Below are 26,759 nucleotides of genomic sequence, written 5' to 3'. Positions count from 1 at the left end.
ACGCCTTTCCCTTTCTTCTTTCTTAACTCTACTGTTTCCCCAGCCTAGTTGATACTCTCTCTGATTACATACCTCTTACCCCTTAACCTCTCTCCCTCTCTATCTCTCACCCCTTTCCTCCTTTCTATGTCTTTCTTCTCTCTCTCACTTCCTTCCTCTCCTCTCAGGGTTTTCTCCTCACTGTCCCTTCTTTCAAATCTTACCCTCCCCGTTCCTCTCTTCTCATAGTATTTGTCATTCTCTCTGTTCTTTCTTGTTCTATGTGTGTTTCTTTCTGTTCTCTCACCGGTCTGCCCCCCCCATCTCCCAATCTCTGTGTATTCCTCTTATTTTATCTCTGCATTTTCCATCCACTGCCGCACACCCATAAACGTATTCCCACACGCACACAATATGAGCATCATATATCATGAGATAAATGCAATTCATTGGTGAAAGAGCCAAGTGGTTTTTGTTCTACTTGTTTCACTAATAAATCACATTTAATCTTGTCCTTTTTCTTGGTATCAGCACTGTGCCGCATTCTACTTGTATACGTTCTATATGTGATGTATATACAAGGTTCCTTTTGATAATTTGTGTTTTTGGTTAGCTTGGACATATCTTGCATACAATGCTTTAGGTCTCTAAATATATATCTTATTTCTTATAAAGGTCATTTTCTCCAGGGTATTATTTCTACTCCTACATCTGTCCCTGCGTCAGTCTGCCTCCTTCTGTAAGAATATAATAATTTCTCGCAAACCTCCCATACTATACTTCCTAATCTCATCCCGCTACAGTGTCCATCAATTCCACTTCATTATATTGCATGGAATGCATTAATAGAGCACCATTACATTCTATAGCGCTATTACAATAAGAGGACGGTGAAACGACCAATAACATTAAAGATGCCAAATACGATAAGACGATAAGACAATAAGATTCACGTAAAAATATTCTGTTAGATAAAGGGTCCTGCTTTAGGGAGCTTACCCCATTCCTATAAAAACATATAGTGTGGTCTGTTTCTCTCTCCTTCATACTATACCCTGCTCCCCCCTCCCTCTCTCTTTTTCTCTCTCTCTCTCGCTCTCGCTCCTTCATACAATACCCAGCTTTTCTCTCTCTCTCTCCTTCATACTATACCCTGTTCCCCCCCTCTCCTTCATACTATACTCCCCCCCTCTCTCTCTCTCTCCTTCATAATATACCCTGCTTCTCTCTCTCTCTCTCTCCTTCATAATATACCCTGCTTCTCTCTCTCTCTCCTTCATAATATACCCTGCTTCTCTCTCTCTCTCTCTCTCTCTCTCTCTCTCTCTCGTCTTTTCCCCCTTATTGTAGATATTATCACCATTGCACTACTCTTCGACTTTGCCCCCCCCTTCCTAGTTTGGATCTTTTTTTTTTTTTTTTTCCTAGTCTGCAGCTTGCGATAAGAGATCCTCTCCATGTACCAGGTCTCTTGCTCCTCGTGATCTTGTGGTTTTGTTTGGCATAATGCAGGACAGAGTATGTTTCCCGGCTTCCAGCCACTTAAACGCATTATCAAAGTCCCCCAGCGGGGCTGTGAGAGAGGAGGTGGGGGTAACTCTCTCCGGGAGGCAGAGTCACATTTAGCAATAAAGCCCCTCCTGATGACTCAGCTGATCAATGTAAATCCATTAAATAAGCACAAATGTTCCATTTTCATGGCCGCCTGAGCTTATGAGGATCTAAATCAAGTCCATTTGATGGCTGTTATAGGGTTAAGTGCGAGGTAACAAGATATTGAGCTTAGCGCAGGTTGATGGACAGATTCAGCATGCGTGCTGTCATCCAGGAATCATGCTATGGACAAGACATCTGTCCCTTTTATGGGGCAATCATCTTATACAGAATGTCTTATAAAGGAGGTGTGTGTATATACATATATAAATATATATGGGATTATGTTATAGCAGAAGTCTTTAATAACCACGTTGTATTTTACTTTTCAAAATGCCCCTTTAAAGAGCTTTGCTCTGCTTTTTATCAGCTGTCTAAGCGGGAGTTTTGTTTACGCACAGACATCAGTCAATATTTATCAGGCCCATTCACCGTGCCTCCCATAATGAATTGCTCATTAAAAGCAGTTAGTTTTAGAAATGTCTCATTAAAGGTGATTGCTTTCATGTAGTCGTCCCAAACTCAGCACCACATCTTGGCCATCTCTATGCCATCGGCATCCTCATTTATTCCTCTCTCGATGGACCAAGTGAGCCAAAATCCATCGGCCAGAATTTACAGCTCAACCTTTCACAGCATCAGCAACTCGCCATTCTGATGTCGTGCGAACCCTTCAACTTCAACGGCTAATCGCTTAAAATAAACTCAAACCCCATGTCGCCCACTTATTACTTATACATAATGGCTGCACCCCTGACCTTTAGAATCTGTATATTGGATATATAGTATCCTTATAGCATATATCTAGCATCTCTACACCGTTCTCAGCTAAGATGGCATAGAGGGACAGTAATCACTATTTTCCCCCATTTCAGCCATACTCTATCTGGAGTCTCTCCCTTCCTTTTTCATTTTATGGTTCTTTTCTTCCTTCCTTTCCTTATTACTTCCCTCCATCTGCAATAACTCCCTTTTCATCATCGACCTATCCATCCTCACCAGAGCACCATCTTCCCCTAACACGCTACTCATCGGTTACAAAGCCCAACCCCGAGCGCAAACGGTAAAAAAATAAATAAAGGAACATATTTTCAATGTGCTGAACATCTAGTCCCCAGCAGACTCATCCCACACAGCATCTGTTCCCCAACACGCTTCCTCCCCTCTTCGAGAGTCTCTTACAGTCATTGCATCCAAAACACACAAGCCGTTCGTTTCATCCCAGCCTGACCTCCCTCCTCTACAGCAACATTATTGCTATCTAACACGCCTCCGAACGATCGGGGTCACACCAAATATTTGCTAATCATTTTCCCTGCTGGCTCGAAAACATGTAACATGTATAAAAAATATATAATTGTAAAAGTTCAATTAGCCTTTTCTAGGGTGGCATGGTCCCAAAAGCACCCAGATCATCCCTTGTATATTATATCTGTTATCCATTAATGTTATTAATATATACATTATCGATATTCTAACAGACAGGGACGTGGTGGCAGAGAGATTCTGGGAAGAGCAATGGAATTCTGTATCATTTTAACTATTCTTACAATTCTAGTTCTTTGGGGACTTCCCGCTCCCCTCTCACACCCACTGTGAGCCTCCTTAAAACTGAATGACCTGTACCATCAAAAAGAAACGCGAGCTTCCTTTATTTATCCAAATATCTGCTGTGTTCTGGGATGCCACGCGGATTACGATACGGACCCACCACCTGGGTAATAGGCCAGATGTTGATTGCTACCCCGCGGGCTGCCACGCTGCTTTATCCCACATATAATCAGTTTGCTCTTTCTGCAAATGATTAGGTGATATGAAGTACACAACTTTCTGGTTGATTTGATTCAGTTTCTGCACATACAAGGCTACTCCCTACCGCCCCATTACCACCACCCCACCGAGCCGAGCTATAAATTATTCTGTTCCGTCCACCCTACATTTTAGCGGAACACGGCTGCCTCGATTCCTCCTTCCTACTCTTACTCTTTCCCCTTCTTGTCACATCTTCTGCCTCTCCTTTTTTTTTTTTCAGTTGACTCCCCCTTCACTATTAACCTCTTATAATCGCCTCCTCCCCCCCCCTTATATATTATTATTTTTACTGGGGGCCCATACACTTCTAGTTTCCCTGCCCCTTCCCTCTCGATTCCGTTGTAAGAGCGTTCTGCTGCCATCACAAGATGGTGCCATAAAGTTCTGTATAATTATCAAATTACTAATCGCACGATGAGCAGGGAAAAGGGAGCAAGAACCATGCAAGCCATGGAAAGCAGCAATTATAGCATAGTAGGTTGTCTTCGTATACTAAAAAAAAAAGAAATCCTCCTCGGTTCTGAAGATTCAGACGCGTGCGGTGCCCAAAATAACCTCCTGACAGCCAGGAGGCTCCGTGATGGTCCTATCATTAATGACAGGCGTGTTGTGTCAATGCTGCGAGGGCATGCAAGACTAGCTCATCTAATGCCTGTAGAGAGAAAGGAGCCTTGGAGAGCATTGCTATTCAGGGAAGGATTTGTGGGTCTTAGCTAGGATAGGAAGATAGTCCATGAGGCCTTTTCTCTCTGGCCAAGGATTGTGAGTCTAATTTAGCTTTGACGGGCAGATGGGGTTGAATTTAGGAATGCAGATACACAACAGTTGGGTCGTAATGCTCCATGGAAGCCAGTGTATTCAGAGACTTAACAAGTCATAATACAGACCTCTTATTTGGAACCTTAATTTCATAGCTTTGTAACAATGGATAAGTGTTTATCTGTAACTAGTATTAGGGGAGCCTAGTATCTTGGGAGCCATTAAAACATCCCAACAAGTCAGGAGCTGGTTATTAGCACATGTACTTCAGGGTACATGATAGAAAGCGCTGCCACCTCTTGCAGAGGCATTTCCTGGGGTATCTAGGGAGTGGCGATGGACATGGTTCTAGCAGTTTAGTAGATGGAAAGGACAGGAGAGACTGGACAGAGGAGAGGAGAAAGGAAAGTAGAGGGGAGATATTAGAGAAAATAGAGGTGAAAGAAAAAAGGAGGAAAGGGGGATGGATGGAGAGAGAACCACGTTACAGAGCCCAGGTATATGTGGCCAACAGCATCTATCACTTTCCATAAAGCTGCCCAATCACCCTTCTGCAGAAGGAGGATTCTTTTGGCCTGTGGGCATAGAGGTAGACCTGGGAATTATCTATTCAGTAAAGTTAGGCTCATGCAGATTGTTTACCTCGACCAAGACTCACCGGGAAGAATGGTAATGGGTCTCTTGGCCCTTTAGTTTATGAAATTCACAGCTGTGATGCAGGTTTTATGGACTTGAATCTTTTGTTGCATTTCGTCCTTGCTTTTGCTCAGGTGTTGAGGTCACATGTTCAGTCCACATTTTCCTATGTCTCAGGTGCACACGGTTTCAATTGATGAATGCAACCCCAGCTTCATTGGGAGGGGGGGATTACAATTTACATCTGTTTTTTTTATGTAGAAAAGACACTATTTCCGTCGCAGCTGCTTATTGGCATCAGTATGTGAGCTCCGCTGGCTGTCTTTGTATGCGAAAGTATCCACAGCGCTCTGTCACAGTGGCATTGATCAGGTCTGAGCCCTCCTGGGACCCGTCCGTGCCTTTGGCATACTAGCATGCAGACGGGCTAGCATGGCAACAAGTAAAAGGGACGAGAGATCAGCCCTTTATTCGTCATGAAGAGATAAGCTGTGAATGTCGAATACATTTTCAATAAAAATAATCAATTGTTAATTAAATGTCCCTGGAAAAAACACTCCCAGAATGCACTTCTTTTAATCTAAAATGAATGCAGGAAGATATTCTGTTAAGTCATCTGTTGAGACAGAAGCTACGGGGGGGGGGGGGGGGCAGAACAGAGAGGATGCCAGACTGGGGCACCTGCCGGGATAAAGTGACCTCATTACCAGCCGGATGCCCCCACCAAACCAACTGGAATGGATTTGCGAGGAGGTTTGAAACGCAATCTCACAGAGCTGTAAAAATGATTTGCAGGCAATGGCTTCCGGTGCCGTTATTTCACGCTTTGATTTTTATTTATTTATTTAGAAAGTGTTTTCGCAGGAAGGATACATTGAGATTCCTCTCGCCTTCAATAACGTCCGAGTCCAGAAACGGGATTACTCGCGGTTTCACATCTAACAGCAAGATAAGAAATATATGCATACAAGTATATTTATATGATTGGGGAAACGTACAGCTTATGCAATTTATTGATACAGATAAATAGAGAAAAGCAATAAGCATGTACAGTATATGAGTTTGCAATGTAATAACCAGTACGTTGCACGAGAACGCACCTCGACCTGCTAACTACTAAAAGTGAGGCACGGCTAGTACGGGGCTGGTGCTGGAGCTAAGACTGAAAGACGTGCGGGGGGGTAATGGGGGAGGTGGTTATGTACTAAGCAAGAGAGCGTCCCTGGAGGTAAGCCTTGGTCAATTTAGCTCTTAACATTTTGCAGTGATCAGAGCACAAATTGGTGCGGAGTTACAAACTGCATCCCCCGTAGTCCAAGTCCGGCTTTGTTAATGTATAGAGACGTTCCTAGGATACAGCTTTGATGTTAGCTTGTCAATATGGAGGCCGAAAGACAAATTGTGATCTCTGCACTTACCAAGATACTTAAACAAATGTACCTGGGTCAGGTTATAACTTGATTTGGTCGTGATTTTTTTTTGGGTGGTTTTGCTCTTGTCCCACACAAGGATACATTTTATTAGTGATGGGGAGCAGTTTGTTGCTAGCTTTCCACTTTGTAACCTGAGAAAAACTTGCAAAGTAACAAATTCCAAGAAGGCAGAAATCAAACATTGACATAAGTGCTAAACATACTGGTATGGAAAATCGTGCTTTTGGGAGCTTACATTCCATTCAGTTAATTTTCATGGGAGATGCTGGATTTTATACAGGAATTAGAGTGTTTGACGATGTTCTATACAGGAATTAGAGTGTTTGACGATGTTCTATACAGGAATTAGAGTGTCTGACGATGTTCTATACAGGAATTAGAGTGACTGACGATGTTCTATACAGGAATTAGAGTGACTGACGATGTTCTATACAGGAATTAGAGTGGTTGGCGATGTTCTATACAGGAATTAGAGTGACTGACGATGTTCTATACAGGAATTAGAGTGGCTGGCGATGTTCTATACAGGAATTAGAGTGGCTGGTGATGTTCTATACAGGAATTAGAGTGGTTGGCGATGTTCTATACAGGAATTAGAGTGGCTGGCGATGTTCTATACAGGAATTAGAGTGGCTGGTGATGTTCTAAACAGGAATTAGAGTGGCTGATGTTCTATACAGGAATTAGAGTGGCTGGCGGTGTTCTATACAGGAATTAGAGTGGCTGGCGATGTTCTATACAGGAATTAGAGTGGCTGGTGATGTTCTATACAGGAATTAGAGTGGCTGATGTTCTATACAGGAATTAGAGTGGCTGGCGATGTTCTATACAGGAATTAGAGTGGCTGGCGATGTTCTATACAGGAATTAGAGTGGCTGGCGATGTTCTATACAGGAATTAGAGTGGTTGGCGATGTTCTATACAGGAATTAGAGTGGTTGGTGATGTTCTATACAGGAATTAGAGTGTCTGACGATGTTCTATACAGGAATTAGAGTGGTTGGCGATGTTCTATACAGGAATTAGAGTGTCTGACGATGTTCTATACAGGAATTAGAGTGTCTGACGATGTTCTATACAGGAATTAGAGTGTCTGACGATGTTCTATACAGGAATTAGAGTGGCTGGTGATGTTCTATACAGGAATTAGAGTGTCTGACGATGTTCTATACAGGAATTAGAGTGTCTGACGATGTTCTATACAGGAATTAGAGTGGCTGACGATGTTCTATACAGGAATTAGAGTGGCTGACGATGTTCTATACAGGAATTAGTGGCTGACGATGTTCTATACAGGAATTAGAGTGGCTGACTGTTGTACACATACTAGAGTGGCTGAAAGCACTAAATGCAAGAACCACATAGCAGATAGTGTTCTGTAAAGGAACATGTTGACATTGTTCTATATATAACGTGGGAGACAGTATTTTATACAGAAATTGATTGTAGACTGGGTGCTATACAGTGTCTGTCTGTGACATTCTAATCCCTTCAAATGGCTTCCTAACCTCTCAAGTATGCTACGATATGCCTCAGTTTTGATCCTCATCCAGATATCTGTCTAAAATCCATTCCATAACATCTGTCTCTTTGCTGGGTAGTTTTTTTTTCTTCTCTTCATGATCTCTCTCCTTGTTCTTTCTCACTCTACCTTGTCTGTATCTCTCATTGTTGTTCTCCTATTCCTGTCCCCTCTCTCTCTTCCCTTGAGAGGACCTAAAATTTTACTGCCGATATCTATCATGTTGCGCTGTCCTATATTGATGTCCATGGATCTATCCATTCCTTATCTCAGTCACAGTTGTGACTTCTAAATTATTTGCAGATCTGTCCTGTAAAGTCAGCGATTCGTTAAAAGCGACCATTGATTTATTAGGTTCTTTTTAACTCCTTAGTGTCTGACATGGTCTGCTGGGCTGTGGCGAGGCTGCTTACCCAACTTTGATCCCATTTGTGAAGGATCTGCGTTAGGAATTTACTACAACAGCTTTTGTTCTAGATTTTGCACATCAAGGGGAGTCAGGCATGTCAGGATTGTAAATGATGAGAACTATTCATCAGTCGCCTAAAAGAGGCTTTTTTGGCAGCAAATTAATGAATGTGGCAGCATTGAGTATCACAGTGCATAGACTGTGGAGAGCTTTCATCTCAGCCAGGTCTCAGAGCTCTGCGCGGCACTTCTGATGTGTATGCGAGAGAGGGGGGAACGAGAGCGGCTATGTACGTGCGGTGGCACTAAGCGCAGAGTTCTAGTCGAGTATTTACAATACAATGGAGAGTAGGAACATGCGTACGATTGAGGAGGACCACGAAACGAGAATAATTAGCTTACAGTAAGAGAAAATGCAATTGGACACAGTATGGACTTTGGATAAAGATTTCACCTTTAAGGACAAATGGTGGGCTGCGCGCTGTCTGGTCTTCAAAAACCTTATAAAATGTCCTGTTTACCATCAGTTCTACAGAGATCTTTTGAGAATTGGACTTTGATTTTAAGTCATATCTGCTGTCAACCTCTAATGATTCTATCAGACAACAGGGAACTCTTCTGCCGTCTAACAGGACTCTGGATGCTAGAATATGATGTCCCGAACTACCATGACCATCATTCATCATTAAGAACCAAAATTTCCACTATGTATGAATGTATATCATTGAATGGCATTTTAGTGCCCAGATCATTTGTATCTAGTCGGGAGGTTAGCAGGACCTCTCGCCTAGAGATCTGAACCACATGATGCTATTAAGACGTGTCGAGATGAGATGCTCCTCATTCTAGAAGAAAAAAAATGCATCCGGCATCATAGTGCGCTCAAGGGAAACATTGTCCTCCTTCTCCATAGATATCCGTAAGAAATATCCCCATAACGTGAGGGCATATATACGCCTTCTGCTGCTGAAGTCACTCCAGAATACCAGAGTAAAACAAAAACATCTCAGAATCCGACCTGCGGTCCTAAGAAAAGATTTATTCCAGGAACTGCAACCGGGAAGCGTGTTTTAATACAGTGGTAGCGTTCTTCTTTATTAAAAACGGGAAGCAAGGGCGGGAATGAGGGGGAGAGGACAGATTCGATAGGCAATCAAATAGTTGCAAATTAAGACAATGGATGAGATTTTGTTTTTTTTTCTCCTTTTTCATAAAGGAATGAAAATGCTCGTTAAACAGAGAGGGATGACAATAGAGAAGACCAGGCATGATAAAATGTGATGTGTGCGTGCAACCAGGCAACAGTACTCCACTATAAATACCCAACAAGACAGGCCGAGCATAAAATAAACTCAGAAGAGCCTCGGCAGCACGGGGTATAATTGATTATAATGACTAGCACCCGCATCTCCAGAAGCTACGGGGAGAATGGAATTATTTTTTTTTTCTGTCCCATTTAACACGCTTTTTTTTTCCTTTCTACAAAGCAGCCTGCCAGACACTGAATGGATCATAAGTTATCCAGCAATAAAGAGAGAGAGGGACAGAGAGAGGTCTGAAACAAATCGAATAAAGGCAGGGGGCATATTAACCCATTTCATGTCGAACGGCTCCTTGGACTTGAGTGAATTGTTGAGATACGTGTTTAAAAAGAGACAGTGGCCTGCAATTTTATGCCCTTGAGTAATAACCTTACTTTTTTATTTCCATTTAACATAATTTATGCTATTCCAACACCTTCTAGATTTTGCAAAGTTTGGTACAACATGACCAGTTTGCCGTGTCGTATGTATGGTTTGCTGTGCCAATCCAGCTGTTGGTTCTGGCGAAGATGGCAGATGTTACAAGGAATATGTTGAGGATGCAGGAAAGTCTAATCTAGGAATTCATACTATTTTTCTTGTTTCTGGAAGATGCTGTAGGATTCTATTCCATAAATCCCAATTTTAGGCACAGAATTCAGTATATAAAATTGGTGCAGGTTGGGTGATGACCCCCTCTAAAGTTGCGGAGTAGTACAAAGATCTACCAATTTCCAGAGAACGGAATACTGTTTGCAGAATCTCTTGATAACTTGCCCTGATCCCAACTGGGTTCAACTAGTGTAACGATGGAGATTCCCATGTGTCAGCGAATCCCACGGGCTTCCTCTATTGGGGGGTCAATGTTTTTGTGATCTGCGGTTCATTTTAGTGACTGGAAAGTGAATATTGTATCAAAAAATATATTTACCACCCCCCCCAACTAGTCAGGACAAAATTTAGTGTCGATTGTAACTCCCTTTTGCCTGTAAGATACACTACAGCGACACGTAGAGCAGTGAAGACAGTTTGCAATAACAATTTAGGGGTAAAGGGATCCTGCTGTTGGCCGAAATGGGACAAGGAGTGGGTTAGTAAATTGGCCCGCAAAGCTTTAAAACACTGAGAAATACTTCTTTAACCTTGGCTTAGCGCACAAATGTTGCCTGTCTTCCGTGGACTGTACGTTACCATGTACCACACGTGCAAGATATGTTTGTCGGCAGGTTTGTGGATTGCATTTCTGTGATTGAGTGGCCGCACTGTCAGATATTTTATGATAGAAAACATGTATTCTATATATTCTGTATTTTACATGAGCACAAAATGGAGCCATTTTATTTTACTTAATCATGTAGTGATTATTTCTTTCTGTCTTTGTTCCCTCTATAATTGAGAACAAAGAAGTATTCATGTATATAGATGTTTCAGCGTCTATATGATCCAATTAACGTTATCTTCCATGAGAAAGTTTAGGAGTAGACACTGCATATCCTTAGGAATGTAAATTGGAATGGGGGATACGTCGTAAGACCACCAAAACCTAATTTATTACCTAGGAGGCAACGTCTGGAGATATGGGTGACTACAAAGACCTGATTTACTATCTAGGAGGTAACATCTAAAGATAAGGGTGACCAAGGATAAATTCCTAACACATATGTAATGGTCTTAAGTTATTTCTTAGACCAGAGCGTCTCTCGCAGGTAAATTAAGAAATTACAACGGTGTAAATATGAGTAGAAGTCCTAATTATAATGGGTAAAACCCACCGTTATGATTGGAGAATTCCAATCAAGAGGTGGAGGCTATGATAATAAGCCCTGTCTTTAAAAGCTTATGTCTTTAATAATTAAAGAGGACTCACCCTAAAACTCACCCTAGGAACACAAAAACCCTGAAACAGACAGACCCTGACGGACTAACTCACCAAATTTACCCCAGAGAATTGGAACATCTTAACATCCTGGCACCATGAATTTACTCTTAGAGTTAATTTCAGTCCCAACCTATATAACTTTTAGAAAGTTATATTCTTCCCACTTAATTTCTTGCCACTGAACCTGGATTAACTTCTACAAGGACCAGTTGGACCACAACAACAAGTGGTGGTAATTATAATTGTTTTATTATTCTGAATAGAAGTGAATTTTGTCTTCATATAGAATTCCCTTCTTCTGGGAAATGGCAAGTATATTTGGCATTATTGTATATGACGGCTTGTGAGACTGCAGCTTATAACCCGTGATGATGACAATAATGAAAAGGTATTTTTACCTGTAGATGGAGTTTGACATTATTTGTATCTATTAGGAACTTCACTGATACTCTTATGTCATATTAGTAGAACTAATATATAGATATAGATAGTGATCTTTTTATTACTGCCCGGCTTATTATTTTGGTTGCTGAATGGGAAGGAAATTAATTGTGTGTGTGTGTGTTAGACTCATAAAGTAGTAATTCATATTGATAACTTTCGATAATATACTGTATTTGGATTCAATTTGACATGTTTTAAGAATTTTGTGTTTCAAATCATGCACTCTGTGACTCATATGGATATTTTATAAATTGTGTTTACAATAAATAATTTGATTATCGTGATAATATATATCTAACTTGAATTATAATTTTCAGCGATCTGAAAGGATTTAGGATCGGAGATAAAATATAGGGTAAAATCTCCTTAAATTAATATTGTGGATGTGGTACTACAATATTTGGTAGCGTCGTTATTTTGTGTGTGTGATAAAATATTGGTTTTGCCTATTTTGTCTCATTAATATCCCTAACATCACCATGTACAATGCCAAGGGTTGCTGCGGTGGCATAAAACTCTGCACCAGGGGACTCTGGGACGGTGGATATGTTGTCCGGAGTGGTGATGACCATCTGGCAGTCTGACGGATGGCAGTGGGTTTGGTAGATGCCAGGAGAACACTAGCCGCCTGACTGCATGGTGCTAACTGCAAGACTTGAGACAGAATAATGGTTTTGGGTTGGTTGTTCGTGGTTTGGGCAAGACATCCGTTCCGAGGGTAGCATTCAGTGACATAGAAGGCGATTCTGTGCTTTGACTACTGTGGCAACAGTTTAAAAGACATTGACATTGCCGATTGTATCGCTGTTCCTGCATCTAGTGAAGTGCATTCCCAGAACGGAGCCAAAAGGAGGGCTGACTCCATAGTAATAGCTATTATTCTGGAACGAGGTGGGGTACTCTTGGCCAGATAGATATTACCATTTATATTTCACATTGCATAAACTAGAATCACGTTTATTAATTCTCATAGGCTTCCTTGTATAAAGCTGAAATCGCTCTCCACCATCGTGGTTATTTGGGGAGTTGCACCATAACCAGGCAAGAGTTACGGGTTATTAAAATTTGTTGTAGACGCCACTTGCGTAATTCCGAGCAAGTCATCAATTAGCCGTGCCACAGAATGACATGGACAAAGACAATGTCATCTCAATGTCACCGGGCCCGTAGTGTAAGGGAGCTGCGTTCGTCTTGTATCAGAGTAGTTGAAATGCCCAACAGCCATTTAAAAAAAAAAAGCCTTGCCCTTTCTGGCGTCCTTTACAGGAGCTGCACTAGTGTTAACGAGGCTTCTGTAATTAGGACTGCTCTAATTGGAGGGAGGTCTATCCAGCACAATTAAAACTGCAGGTCTCCTGTCGGGAGAAGAGCAGGGAGTGATGTGTGAGCTAAATGCAACTAATGAGGCCCCGGCAGCAGCCTGCGAATGTCAGTGCACTGGTGGCTTGACCTACTTCTGTCCCTATCAATGCTTATGAGGGAGAAGCACGGAGACAGACAGGCCTGAGACTCGTGGGTATAAAATACTAAAGGGTCTGTCTCTATACCAGGTGTAGATTAGTAGCCGTGGTCTCAGTTTTGCACACCTATTTAGGTAGCCATCAACATTTGGGTGGTAGAAGGTGAAACTATGTATCCCTACAGCTAGATGGACTTCTAATGGAATGGTTCCTAACCCCAGGCAACTCACAGCTTTGACGGCTCCTTTGTGGCTACGTCCTATTAAAGCTGTAGCCCTTGAGATCGCCGCTAATACATGTAACATGCAAATTGTGTGTCCGCCGGGAGGAAGAACGCTGAGCTCAGCAGAGAGGTCACAGCAGGAACAGGACAGGGAGCTTGTGCTTTGGGTTAGGGGGCAGTAACCGGCATGGCTGGGACGCTTTACCAAAACTCTGTATGATATTTTGTGATGCATTAATTGCTATTTATGTAACTGAATGAGGCATTTATACAATTTCAATATTAGATTTGCTGCGTATTTGTGACTTGTAGGGCTGTAGAACTTTGTGATACCTTCATATCCAGCAAACTGAGCTCCTAAGGGAGGAAAGAGGGACTGGCCAAACTAAACAGGGACACTTGGGTTGATGTATGAGGAATGGAGTACAGGAGGTTTTCAGGGAGTCGTGGGGGGTATAACACAGGAGCCGTGAGAGAGATCATTTGATTCCTGGTTGGCCTTTTTATACCAGTTACCTTCTCCAGCAGCATCAAAAAATAACCACTGGCTTCATGCGTTCCTTTGGATCAGGTGTATGGCTTCCCGTGGCCCTTTAACGGTTAAATGTCTGATTATCTCACCTGCATCTCAACTGCAACAATTCCACAAACCCCTGCCGTTCAGTTCATGGATCTCGTCGGCTCCCGCCAGAGCTTTGTCCTGCATGAACATTACCTCGATGCCGACGGTCACGGAAACCGCAGGCAATCTCACCGAGTGATGCGTTCTGAGTAGTGTAAAGAACAGGGTTTATTAATGTGTCCGCTTGAATTAGGGTCACGCGCCCCTTGATTCTGCTCCGATAACCTTGTTAACAGTAGCAGGGCTGGACTGGCGCCGCCCGATGACGTAAGTGTGGGTGACGGCTGCATTAGGCTAAAGAAAAACAGCAGAAATAAAATTGACTCCATCCTCCTGACGTAATCGCCTCTGCCCCATATGCAAATGAACGCAGTGCTGAATAATAATAAGCATGATGTCACCAGAGCCGGAAACAATGTAAAATCTGCGTTCTCAAACTATAGATACATAGCGCTTTTTGTATTTAGTTGGCATCACGTTGCGGTTGGCGTCGGTGGATAATATCTGTGTGACTTTATTGACGGAGTAAAGCAGTCGTGTCTCGTTTGGGCCGGTGGACTTTGAGAACCCCCTCGTGTGTTAAACTTGGGTGCACACATCGCTTTCCCGTATGTGTGACATTAAGGCAGCATAAAAAGCAAATGAGTTTTTTTGCCAGAAAAATGTGACCATAAACAAAACCCGGGCTTTATTGCGGACACAGATGGCGCCGTACAATAAATTGTGTTTGATTGTCGAGGATATAGCATGGTTTGTAAGAACATTCGCCGTCACGCACTTGGCAGTGACCAGAGGACCGTATTTAATAACCTCTAGGGGGACCTTTATTTTATGTAACAGTAAAAATCCTTAACAACTATTCCAATTACCACAGGATCAGTCCCAAATCCGACGTGACTGGCCTGTGCCGGGGTTGTTTAGTTCACAGCGTCCATGCTGATGGGAGACGGGGAGAGTTTCTGAGAGTCCTTCTCACTAGGATTTATGATTCAGTTGCCAGTTCGGACACCTGGCGGCTCGATTCAAAAGCCCTTCCAAACTTTAAAAGTGCTTCTAAACGCAGGTCAACTCCCTGATTAGTCCCCAAATAACGATCATGGATTCTAGACAGAGTCCGCTATTGAATGCTTTATTAAAATCAATGGAAAACAACTTCCACTGATCAATTCAGGGGGTCACTCGGAGTCTTAGCACAACTTAAATCGATGCGTTTTTCTCCACATATATTCCGAACTATAAAAAAAAAAAAAAAACCTTTGTCTAGAATCCATAAGACATGTCGACAAAATGTAATGCGCTGTAGAAATCTGAATACACGTAGAAGCAATTGACTGGAGACCCAGTATTGGGTGAAATGTATTCAATAACAAGTTATAATTGTATACCGTTTAATTTGCCCTCGTTTATTCTGTATCTAGATGCAACTTGTCCCTCAGGCTTTCTCCTTGAAAAAAGGTTCATCTTGCATCTTCCAGCCCAAACGTCTCATTGAAGCGTTCTTCAGAGCTTCGACATTGTGTTTCTGTGTCTATACCGCAGAACCTTCATGGCGAGCCTAAATGGCTCCTATTCAAGGGAAGGCAAGTAGACTTAGCGGATGACATGTACATAGGACTTCAGACTTTTTATCATACTGTACAGGGTCAGACTGGGAATTTAAACCAGCCCTGTGAATAATTGAATACCAACCCCATATTCATTGTACGATTCTTGGGCGCGCTGTACACGGTGGGTTATAGCCCCAATATTTGTTCAGAATAAGGTGGAACCTTGCGCTTTTAAGCTATATTTAAAAAAAACATTGGTCATAAATAAGATACATATGAAAACACATAGTTCCTAGTAGCACTGGGGCCCTTGACATCATGTGATGGACTGGGAGTACCGGTATGGTTCATATAATGCAAAAAAAACCAACCCATCATAAGGACTTATGTATGTAAATTACTGAAAATAGTTATTTAAAACCGAGAAATTACGTTGACCGTAGGTAATAAACATTGCAAATAAACTCGTAGCTCTACAAAAAAAAGTAGCTAAAAATGTAAGAAGGAGGGGAATGTGAGCTGCATAGATTATCAGAGATCGAATGTGTGTCAGTGTATAGTGTTGGCTGTGTGTGTCAGTGTATAGTGTTGGCTGTGTGTGTGTGTCAGTGTATAGTGTTGGCTGTGTGTGTGTGTCAGTGTATAGTGTTGGCTGTGTGTGTGTGTCAGTGTATAGTGTTGGCTGTGTGTGTGTCAGTGTATAGTGTTGGCTGTGTGTGTGTCAGTGTATAGTGTTGGCTGTGTGTGTGTGTGTGTCAGTGTATAGCGTTAGCTGTGTCAGTGTATAGTGTTAGCTGTGTGTGTCGGTGTATAGTGTTGGCTGTGTGTGTGTCAGTGTATAGTGTTGGCTGTGTGTGTGTCAGTGTATAGTGTTGGCTGTGTGTGTGTGTCAGTGTATAGTGTTGGCTGTGTGTGTGTGTCAGTGTATAGTGTTGGCTGTGTGTGTGTCAGTGTATAGTGTTGGCTGTGTGTGTGTGTCAGTGTATAGCGTTAGCTGTGTCAGTGTATAGTGTTAGCTGTGTGTGTCAGTGTATAGTGTTGGCTGTGTGTGTCAGTGTATAGTGTTGGCTGTGTGTGTGTGTCAGTGTATAGTGTTGGCTGTGTGTGTGTGTGTGTCAGTGTATAGCGTTAGCTGTGTCAGTGTATAGTGTTAGCTGTGTGTGTCGGTGTATAGTGTTGGCTGTGTGTGTGTCAGTGTATAGTGTTGGCTGTGTGTGTGTGTGTGTCAGTGTATAGTGTTGGCTGTGTGTGTGTGTCAGTGTATAGTGTTGGCTGTGTGTGTGTGTCAGTGTATAGTGTTGGCTGTGTGTGTGTGTCAGTGTATAGTGTTGGCTGTGTGTGTGTGTCAGTGTATAGTGTTGGCTGTGTGTGTGTGTCAGTGTATAGTGTTGGCTGTGTGTGTGTGTCAGTGTATAGTGTTGGCTGTGTGTGTCAGTGTATAGTGTTGGCTGTGTGTGTGTGTCAGTGTATAGCGTTGGCTGTGTGTGTGTCGGTGTATAGCGTTGGCTGTGTGTGTGTCGGTGTATAGCGTTGGCTGTGTGTGTGTCAGTGTATAGCGTTAGCTGTGTGTGTGTGTCAGTGTAAAGCGTTGGGTGTGTGTGTCAGTGTATAGCGTTAGCTGTGTGTGTGTCAGTGTATAGTGTTAGCTGTGTGTGTGTGTCAGTGTAAAGCGTTGGGTGTGTGTGTCAGTGTATGGTGTTAGCTGTGTGTGTGTCGGTGTATAGCGTTGGCTGTGTGTGTGTGTCAGTGTATAGTGTTGTGTGTTAGTGTTAGCTGTGTGTGTGTCAGTGTATAGCGTTAGCTGTGTGTGTCAGTGTATAGCGTTAGCTGTGTCAGTGTATAGTGTTGTGTGTGTTTCAGTTTATAGTGTTAGCTGTGTGTCAGTGTATAGCGTTAACTGTGTGTCAGTGTATAGCATTAGCTCTGTGTGTGTCAGTGTATGGTGTTAGCTGTGTGTGTGTCAGTGTATAGTGTTGGCTGTGTGTGTCAGTGTATAGTGTTAGCTGTGTGTGTCAGTGTATAGCGTTAGCTGTGTGTGTCAGTGTATAGCGTTAACTGTGTGTCAGTGTATAGAATTAGCTCTGTGTGTGTCAGTGTATGGTGTTAGCTGTGTGTGTGTCAGTGTATAGTGTTGGCTGTGTGTGTCAGTGTATAGTGTTAGCTGTGTGTGTCAGTGTATAGCGTGTGCTGTGTGTGTCAGTGTATAGCGTTAGCTGTGTATGTGTCAGTGTATGGTGTTAGCTGTGTGTGTCAGTGTATAGTGTTAGCTGTGTGTGTGTTGGCTGTGTGTGTGTCAGTGTATAGTGTTAGCTGTGTGTGTGTCAGTGTAAAGTGTTGGCTATGTGTGTGTTGGCTGTGTGTGTGTGTCAGTGTATAGTGTTGGCTGTGTGTGTCAGTGTATGGTTTTAACTTGTGTGTGCATGAATGTTTATGTTTTAGCGCATGGTGTTAAATCCTCTGTATGTGTAAGTGTGTGGTTTTTTTGAGGCAGTGTGTAGGTATGTGTAAGAGTTGTAAGAGTGGTGTGTGTGTATGTATGTATATATATGTGCATGGTGTTAAAGCCTCGGTGTGTGTGTATGTATGTATATATGTGCATGATGTTAAAGCCTCGGTGTGTGTATGTATGTATATATATGTGCATGATGTTAAAGCCTCGGTGTGTGTGTATGTATGTATATATGTGCATGATGTTAAAGCCTCGGTGTGTGTATGTATATGGATCAGTTCTGAAGCTTGATTGGTGTATAAATAGTTGGCCGGCCGGCCCCGGGGTGGTGGGCCTACCTGGAAACCTCCTGGTATTCTGGCCCTGATACTCTACCCGTATTCTGCCCACCTGCATTACTGCCCAGGGAAACGGCAGACTCATGGGGTAGGGAAAATTCATTTCTGGACACCTTTTAAATAAATGGTGTTTTATGACCATCGTGTTACAAGCACCTGCTATACCGGCATAGTCAGCTGACATTATTATCCGGTTCCTTCCTCGAAGTAGGTTAACTCTTCTGCAAAACACGCTAGTTCTCCTCTTGTATAAATATAACGTGTATACATAAGCAATGATATAGGAACAGCAGGTGTAATTTTATGCTTGGGCAGATTTGTTTGGGGCAGAATAGTTTCGTTGTGAAGATTTGATCCCCAAACCTTTGTTGCCGAAATCCTCTTTGTGTTTCCTGAAACAGTTAATTGAAATAGGCAAAGCGAGATAAAATGTAGAAATGGCACGTATCACCGGCACGTATCACCAGCACATGATAAAAGGCTGTGTAGAGTATGTGGAGTGGGCAGTCATGATTTTTCTGGGCTCCCTGCACGTAGATTTGTTCAGGATTTCTGCGTGTCAAGCAAGGCGTATGAGCAGCAACACCGCGGAGCTTGTGATCATTACTGATAGATTTGCTGTTTCATCTTCAGTTTATCTCCAACCTGCAACCAGTGCCCCCAGTGACCTTCAAATCATGTTAGGGGTCATGCACCTATTGCTAATTCCAGAATCCCCAATAAATGCCTTGTATTAGACAGGGTGATAGAAACTGAGAGAAAAGCACACACCGCTTTGGGCCATACCACACGTGACAAAGGGCAGTGAGAAGTGGATGGACCCCCTTGGGATTAAGGGTCCATCGCTGTGCCATTGGGCTCCGTTTATCAAATCTGAGAAGTTCTAAGGTAACTCGCTAAATGAAACTTTACGTTCCGGTTCTATCGCTGGTGGCTTTTCCGGGGTCAGCGCTCGTTTGTAATATAGACATTATAATAGAGAGCGTCCTCCCCTATCTTCAGTGGAAACACGGAATCCCCCTCCGTGAATACAGCTTGTCGTACGCTTCCAGGTAAACAAAACACATGGACTCCTTTGGTTCTGTAACGCTGATCGGTGTCAGGAATCCAATTAAACCGTACCTATGTTTGACACCTCTGCCAGCCGTGAAAACACACGAGAGAGAAGCTGTATGTCAGAAGAGATTTTCCTCTCCGCTGATATACTGACCTTTCGCGAGGTTAAAAGGATGTGAAAGTAATCTTAATTACGTCTTCGCAATTCGGATTAAGGCGACCGTCATAACGAACGCTTTCATCTCTGAGCTGTGGGAGGGCGTGCGGTTATCAAATAACTCTGCTTTCTGCTTACCTGGAAGAAACTGAATATTTTCTGGGAATTCCTGTCCGTCTTTGGTGATTTGATTCAGCGAGGTGGAAAATGTGACCCGCAGAGCTTGCAGTCTGTTAGATAAAATAAATAATGCATTAATTCCACGGTATAAAAAGATATAAAACAATTCCCGTCTTTGCGTGGAAACGATGTATTAGTGAAGTAATTAGTAAGGCAGGCTTTTTATGTTTAAGGGAATATTTAATGAACGCTCTTGTTCTGCAGGATTGGAAGTGTTCAGCATTCAGATTGTGTATTCCTGAGATGCATGTCAGTGGAAATAATGAGCCCAAATATGTGCCGGGGACCCTACGGTAACAAAAAAACAGGACGTTCCAAAGAATAGTCACATGTCTGTAAGGCTGCGGCCCCTGTAAGGAGAAGCGGAAATGTCTTGTTTATGGATGAAAGGGGAAATTCTTCTTTACGGTAGAATAATACATTGATAAAGCTAGCGTATCGGCTCTTTATAACCTTAAACGGGAACTCTGGGTTTGCTCTCCAAGGTAATGCGATTGTCTCCAGAACGTCTCTTAAAGGGACACTCCAGCCAGTATGTATAGGATAGCAGAGAGGCCCCTTAAAGTATTTCTGGTGCCCCCCCTTGGAAATACATTGAAGGTTTTTGCAGCATCGCCCCGTTTGTATTTGCCCCATCCCTCCTGTCCTTACGCTATTTAGAGCGCAGGAGATGTGCGATGTATTGGAGTCCGCTCCGCTTTATAAACTAGCATATTACACGGCAGACGTTAGAAACTGAGCAGTCATGGCGTTAATACTTTACCAACAATAATAATAATAATAATAATAAAAATCATGCCAGGTTCTTGAAAAGAAAAAAAAATCTATTGATATGAATGACATCAACATCCAAGTTAGCCGAGCATCCTCCCAAGTGCAATTCCTTGACCTGGCTTTTTGCCCGGAACAGTGGTTCAAGATGAGATACAAAATTTATCTGTATTCCTATAGCAACCAGGTATTCTGGAAAAAGGTTAAACTTGATAGATTTGTGTCCTTTTTATCGCTGTGTAACCATGGTTACTAAAGGACAACGGTCACAAGTGAAGTGGTGGAATGTAGGTTCATGTGTAAAAGTGACGTTTTGAGAGAGATGGACCTTGGGAAGTGTGTTTTTGTTCTGTGAGATGTTACAGCGGCATCTGTCAGAAGGTTAGTTAAGTTAATCGAACATTGATGTTGGCAAGAAGTTTAGACGGCTTTTATAAATGGAACCTCCCCGTCGGATGCGGTAATCTTCAAAGTTAGGTCTCTGGTCTGTGACAGGGAATAAAGTACTCCTGGTTTTGTTGCTGAAATTGCTATCGTTACAGTTACATTTTATATATAGAGACGGCAGATTCTGTAGCGTTACAATAAATGATACAAAATTACCAATAACATTTAAATTGACACTAGAAGAAACCTAAGGTTCTGCTTTTACAAGTTTACAACTGTAGTGTCAGTGAAGGCTCTACGCTGCCTCTGGAAGATGCAATGCACCCGCTCTCCTTTAAACAGAACAGGGATTCTGCATTGATAAATCTAAGGCCACGCATTTGGGCAAAGTGATTGCGTTACTTCGGAGAACTTGCTGACAGTAGTTTGCACGCAATAACATTAGCTTTTCTAGTTTCTCATACTCTGTACTGAATGAAAAGTAGAAAGTCACTATTTTACTATCCCCGTCAATGCCTCACCTTTTACATTTCCAGCAGGTATTATATAAATTGTGTTGGAATTTCTCAGCATCCGTCTGGTTTCGGTGGAGTCGCCCGCTTTCCTGTCTGCTTGATAATGATCACACGTTAGAATGAGCTCTGGGTCGCTGGTTTGTTTCCCTTTTATCCTGGGATTCCGTGTTGAGTGTTGTCATGCGTGGCTCATCTTTGACAGTGTTACTTAGCCCTCTACATGTGTGAATATTTATCAAGTCCTCGTAGGACATGTGGGGTTATCCGATCATGGGTTTAAGTCCTTGTTCAGTTGAGTACACTGCTTGTTAAGCTGTTACTGATTAGAAGATCATCGTGTTTTTATGGTGTTGGGGAGACTGAAGACCTGAATTTCAATGTAGGTAGAGGGCCATAGAAAGCCGTTTTGTATTCACCAACATACAGACAACCTGATACACCGACTCATTATGAGCTTCTTGGTCGGCCCCTTTGAGCTCGATACACTTACACTGACAAGACGTTCCTTGGCAGGGAAGAGAGGTTGGAACTATTGTTCCCCTCTTGGGAAGCGGGGGCTTTGTGACCTTCCCGGAATGTGTTGTTCGGAATATCTGACGCCCACCTTTTGAAATAGTTCCTTCAATGCGGTTCTGTGCTGGTCTGGGCACTGACCTCCAACGTGACCTTCACATGCTTCGAGAGATATTCTAGAAGAGATTATAGAGTTCCCCATAATATGTATCCATTCTCTCATCGGCTTCCATTATTGCGGTAAGAACACTTGGTTAGCCGGTAGATTTGAGCCCCCGTCGGCAGCAGCGCAGCCAGCCGTCAGAACTCCTGGGGTATTCTGATACTCACCGGATACAGGAGTGTTACGCAACAAACAAAACCCCGATTAGTTAACTCAGAGGGCTCTTTACAATGAACCGATTCCTTTGAACGCTTAAATTGTGAGCTACGAGCTGCATTTGTGTTTTTCCGCATCCCGTATGGGTCGAGTCAGTGTTACAGTTAATGATACGTGTTAAGTGTATACATTATACGTGACGGAACGTATTATTAGTGACGGGACATGTAAGTGTTTCAGACTTGATTGTATGGCAACAGTTCTCTGAAATCATCTGAATAATTGAATAATTTTCCTGCATTGATCAGGCTTTATTTGCGGTATATAAAATATATAAATCACTGAGTATACATAGGGTTTATAAACTAGTAGTTCTCAGAGACGATAATAAAGCGTTGACTAGATCTTGCGGTCAGGGTTAGGTATCTCTGCAAAAAAGGCACAAATTCTTTAATATTCCCCATGCGTCTACATTATAAATGAATTAAACGGATTGTTGTCAAGCGAGAGTAACTAAATTCCTGAATTTCTATGAAATTCTATGTATTTGAGTCTCCTAAACGCCATCTATATATATATTTGTTGGATTTCACATAATGGAACATTAAAAATGTTTGCAGCATTTATATAGATATATATATATTTTTGTCTTCCATAGCGAGCCAGCCGGTCACATCAGATGAGATCGTCCCCACAGGAGGAAAACTAATCTTGAAGTGCACGGTTGAAGACCATGACCATTCTTCTCTCCAATGGTCCAACCCAGCTCAGCAAACGCTCTATTTTGGGGAGAAGAGAGGTGCGTCTGTAAAGCCAATGAAAGAATCATTTCAGCGGGGATCAAAGATTATTTTAATAACTCTGATACAATATTCTAATATACTTCTCCTAGAAGCCATGGACTGTCTCTTTAGTTCCCAGCCTTGTAACTTTATCCTTGATGCTCTCTAATCACATTTTTGTTTAATTCCATATCTCTCCCCTATCTATTTCTTTTCATTGACTTCTGTATAACTTATATATCAACCCTCAGCTCTTCGGGACAACAGAATCCAGTTGGAACGTTCTACACACAACGAGCTTACAATCAGTATTGGCAACGTGACGTTATCTGATGAAGGTGACTACACCTGCTCCATCTTCACCATGCCCGTCAGGACTGCCAAAGCCACAGTCACGGTTCTAGGTATGTCTTGTGTTTTTCTACCACGGACAGCATGTGCATGAATCCATATATCGTCATTCTTACACTTTTAACAACTGAGTTTTTAAAATCTAAACCTTGTCTTTTAAGGTTCATGTTACCCTATGGAAATCTTTAAGATGCCAATGGCTAAATTCATATATAAAGTTTTTTAATCTATATACTAGCATCTTTTTTACCGTCTCGACGTGGAACACGCAACTCACCGAGCGATTACACCGAGGAGATAGGAATAAGACTGAATAGATGCACGAGTTCACTTTGTGAATACCATTGTTTGCCGAGTAATTGCTTTCGCTGATGTTCTCGGTGCTGAAGTAAAGCTGTCACTACATATAAATACTGTCTGTACCTTTCCGTTTCTCCTTTCCTCTTCCTTAGTTACTTTGGTGATGTTTCTGCTCCTCAGTGATGTCATCAGAGTAATTTTAGACGGGATTTAATTACTTGGCAGTACATAGCCTACATATTAGTTTCCTCGAAAATCTATAAAGATGTTGTTAAATTGATTGCTATGGCTGTTATGTTTGAAAGAGCATAAAGTCTTACACGAAATTGCTTCTCAGAAAAGAAACAACCGACAAGAACGTTGTCGGAGATTCTGATTCTGATGGCGTTCTAAAAAAAGACCGCTGATGTTTTTCTTATTTTGTAGGGGTGCCAGAGAAGCCCCAGATATTTGATTATGATATCCCACTTAATGAAAACGACAATGCCATATTAAAATGCACAACCAGCGGGAGCAAGCCTGCCGCCAACATCAGATGGTACAAAGGCCCGGAGGAACTGACAGGTGAGCAAACACGAGTATCCAACTCTGGATACAAATGGGCTGGGGAGGTCACGGCTCAACGGGACCTTGTTTTAAGAACCTTGGAGATAACAGCTACATGGGCCGCGTGTTTCTTGCGTGCTGTCGAATTCTACAGTGACTGAACGTAAGATTCTCCTTGCCCCGGGACTATATAAGATAATAAAACTCAACGTTTAGTGTCTGAAAGAGAAATGCAATTTTATTTTAGGGGACATCTTGAACAACAACCATAATCAAAGATCTGCAATGTACATTTAACTACATTATAAAGACCTCAACTGGGTGCTATCGACGTATTCCTTTTTTCGCAGGAGCGAAGATCAGCACGTCAGAAGACACCAATGGTAAAACGTTTACAGTGACGAGTATCATTGAGTTCAAGGTAACCCGGGAGGATGATGGAGCCGAGATCACCTGCAGCGTCAGCCTCGACTCCATGCAAGGAACGGATAAATCCTCCACCCACAAGATCAAAGTCCTGTGTAAGTGAACGCCGCTTTACTAAGATCAGCGATGCTATGTTTATTGATTTATACCTTTTGTCAGACTTACCGGCAGTGAACTCACCGGATTTCGATCAAGGTAGGACTGTGGCTCTAAAACGGTAATTGGTAAGCTAAAGCTTCCACGGTGCTCTGCAAGTCGCGTAATGAAGTCTGAAGAAAGGCCGGCTGATGGTAGTTGTGGTTTGTCAATGCCCAGAGAATCCTGCGATGGTTTCAGTAAGTGTGGCCATGGAGCTGCCAGTGGAGCGGCACGAGCCGGGAACGTCTTAACGTGTGTTATGGACGCTCACGTAACGCGTTAACCCCAAGTAATAAATACAACGGTTAAATCCGCACAGTTATAAATAGCGGATACTTTGTCTCAATATCTACATCGCTAAAAAGAACTTAACAAAAAGGAAGCATACTCATCCTTAGATAGTGTTATTACTTACGCCTCTTCTGACCCAGCTTGAAAGCAGTGATTTTGCATTGTTTGCTTCTCTGTGTATTAACCACAAATGTCACCACTTCGGGGCACGCGGGCGGGAGGTGTTTGTCAATCAACTGCTTTCCCTTTAAAGGCGTCTTTGTTTAGGAAGCGCTCATGTGGCTTCCCTTCTCTATTTGGAGATTAAGAGCAACCTGCCTGTGAATGGAGGCGTCCTTATTGAGCGGCCGTCCCGTTTCTTCCTCGTATGAGTGACAGCTGATGTGAAAGAGAGATGGGTTATTATGTTTTTCTTTCTCTGCACAAATGGATCTACAAGTCACAGAATAACGTGACCATGAACCAAAAAGAGAGAGAATGAATAGTGAATGAATAAATCATGTATTGAAAGGCAGCTGTGAGCAGCAAGGTCTTTACCATAACAGTGTTTACCGGAAAATACCTGTCGCTCGTGAAGTCTGTTAATAGAGACGTTGAGATAAAACCTTTACGATTGAAAAAAATTAACCGGTAATAAACCCCCCCAGCTCTGTATATAGAAATAACCCCCCAGCTCTGTATATTGTAATATAACCTCCCAAGTTGCATTGACAAAAACCTGGTTTTATCTTATTTTGTTCCAATGAACTCCTTTTATCTGCAGACCTGGAAGCCGCCGTTGTCGTCAGTCGTGACTTTCCCATTTCTAACACTACACTGAGCTGATGCTTTATGGCAATGCTTAGGAAGTCCATGGACTTCAGTCAGGGTCCGTCTAGGTGATTTAGACTGTGCCATTCGGTTTGCCGCAGGCAGTATGATAAGGAGTCAGGGTAACTGGAAGATCACAGAGCAGCGGAACACATACAAATGGCTAATATTATATTAAAATTAGAATTGTTTTAAGAGAAAATAGTCTCAAAGCTTATTATAAAACTAGTAATAAAATGTTAGGAGCCCCCCTTTAAGATTTCTGTGGGCACTGAACAGGAACCATTTTGTTATAATTGGCGAGCCAGTACCTACGTTATAATGTTTTAGCATATTTATATATATTTATAAATGTTTAATGTATTTCGGAAGGTGTTTTTTGTTAGCCCCTCATACATTATCCCGATATTTAATAATACTGCATAAACTACCGATAGAGACGCCTTAACGACAAAATATTATGGTCGCCAGCCACAAGTAGGTGATAAAACCGGGCATTAATTAATAGAATTATTTGCATAATTTCACACGTGTCGTCCCCATGCATCGAGTAATCGTATAGTTCTTATCTCTCAAAGAGAGATCATGTTTGAAGTAATAATCCATGTGTAATTTTGATAGGTTATTGCAATATTTAATTAAGAGATTAAATTTACCTTTAAGAAATCCGCCGCCCTTTGATGAAGAGACTCCAAAGTGTTGGAGGAAAAGGAAACGTTGCTCTCGGAATTTATAATTAAAAGATTGTATAAT

At 42.2% G+C, this 26,759-nt stretch overlaps 1 protein-coding gene across 1 annotated transcript in view; it reads left to right on the top strand.

The window, feature by feature from the left end:
• CADM3 (cell adhesion molecule 3) overlaps positions 1–26,759 on the top strand; it is a 104,029-nt gene that overhangs the window by 55,646 nt on the left and 21,624 nt on the right. The window contains exons 2-5 of the mRNA XM_053475497.1: positions 23,021–23,161; positions 23,396–23,548; positions 24,222–24,359; positions 24,692–24,862. Of these exons, the coding sequence (XP_053331472.1) occupies positions 23,021–23,161; positions 23,396–23,548; positions 24,222–24,359; positions 24,692–24,862 (603 nt within the window). The remainder of the gene's footprint in view (positions 1–23,020; positions 23,162–23,395; positions 23,549–24,221; positions 24,360–24,691; positions 24,863–26,759) is intronic.

The sequence above is a fragment of the Spea bombifrons genome, chromosome 9 (genome assembly GCF_027358695.1).
Source record: "Spea bombifrons isolate aSpeBom1 chromosome 9, aSpeBom1.2.pri, whole genome shotgun sequence".
Taxonomy (NCBI): domain Eukaryota; kingdom Metazoa; phylum Chordata; class Amphibia; order Anura; family Pelobatidae; genus Spea; species Spea bombifrons.
The sequence above is the reverse complement of the archived record's forward strand: the minus strand, read 5'-3'. Positions and strand labels throughout refer to the sequence as shown.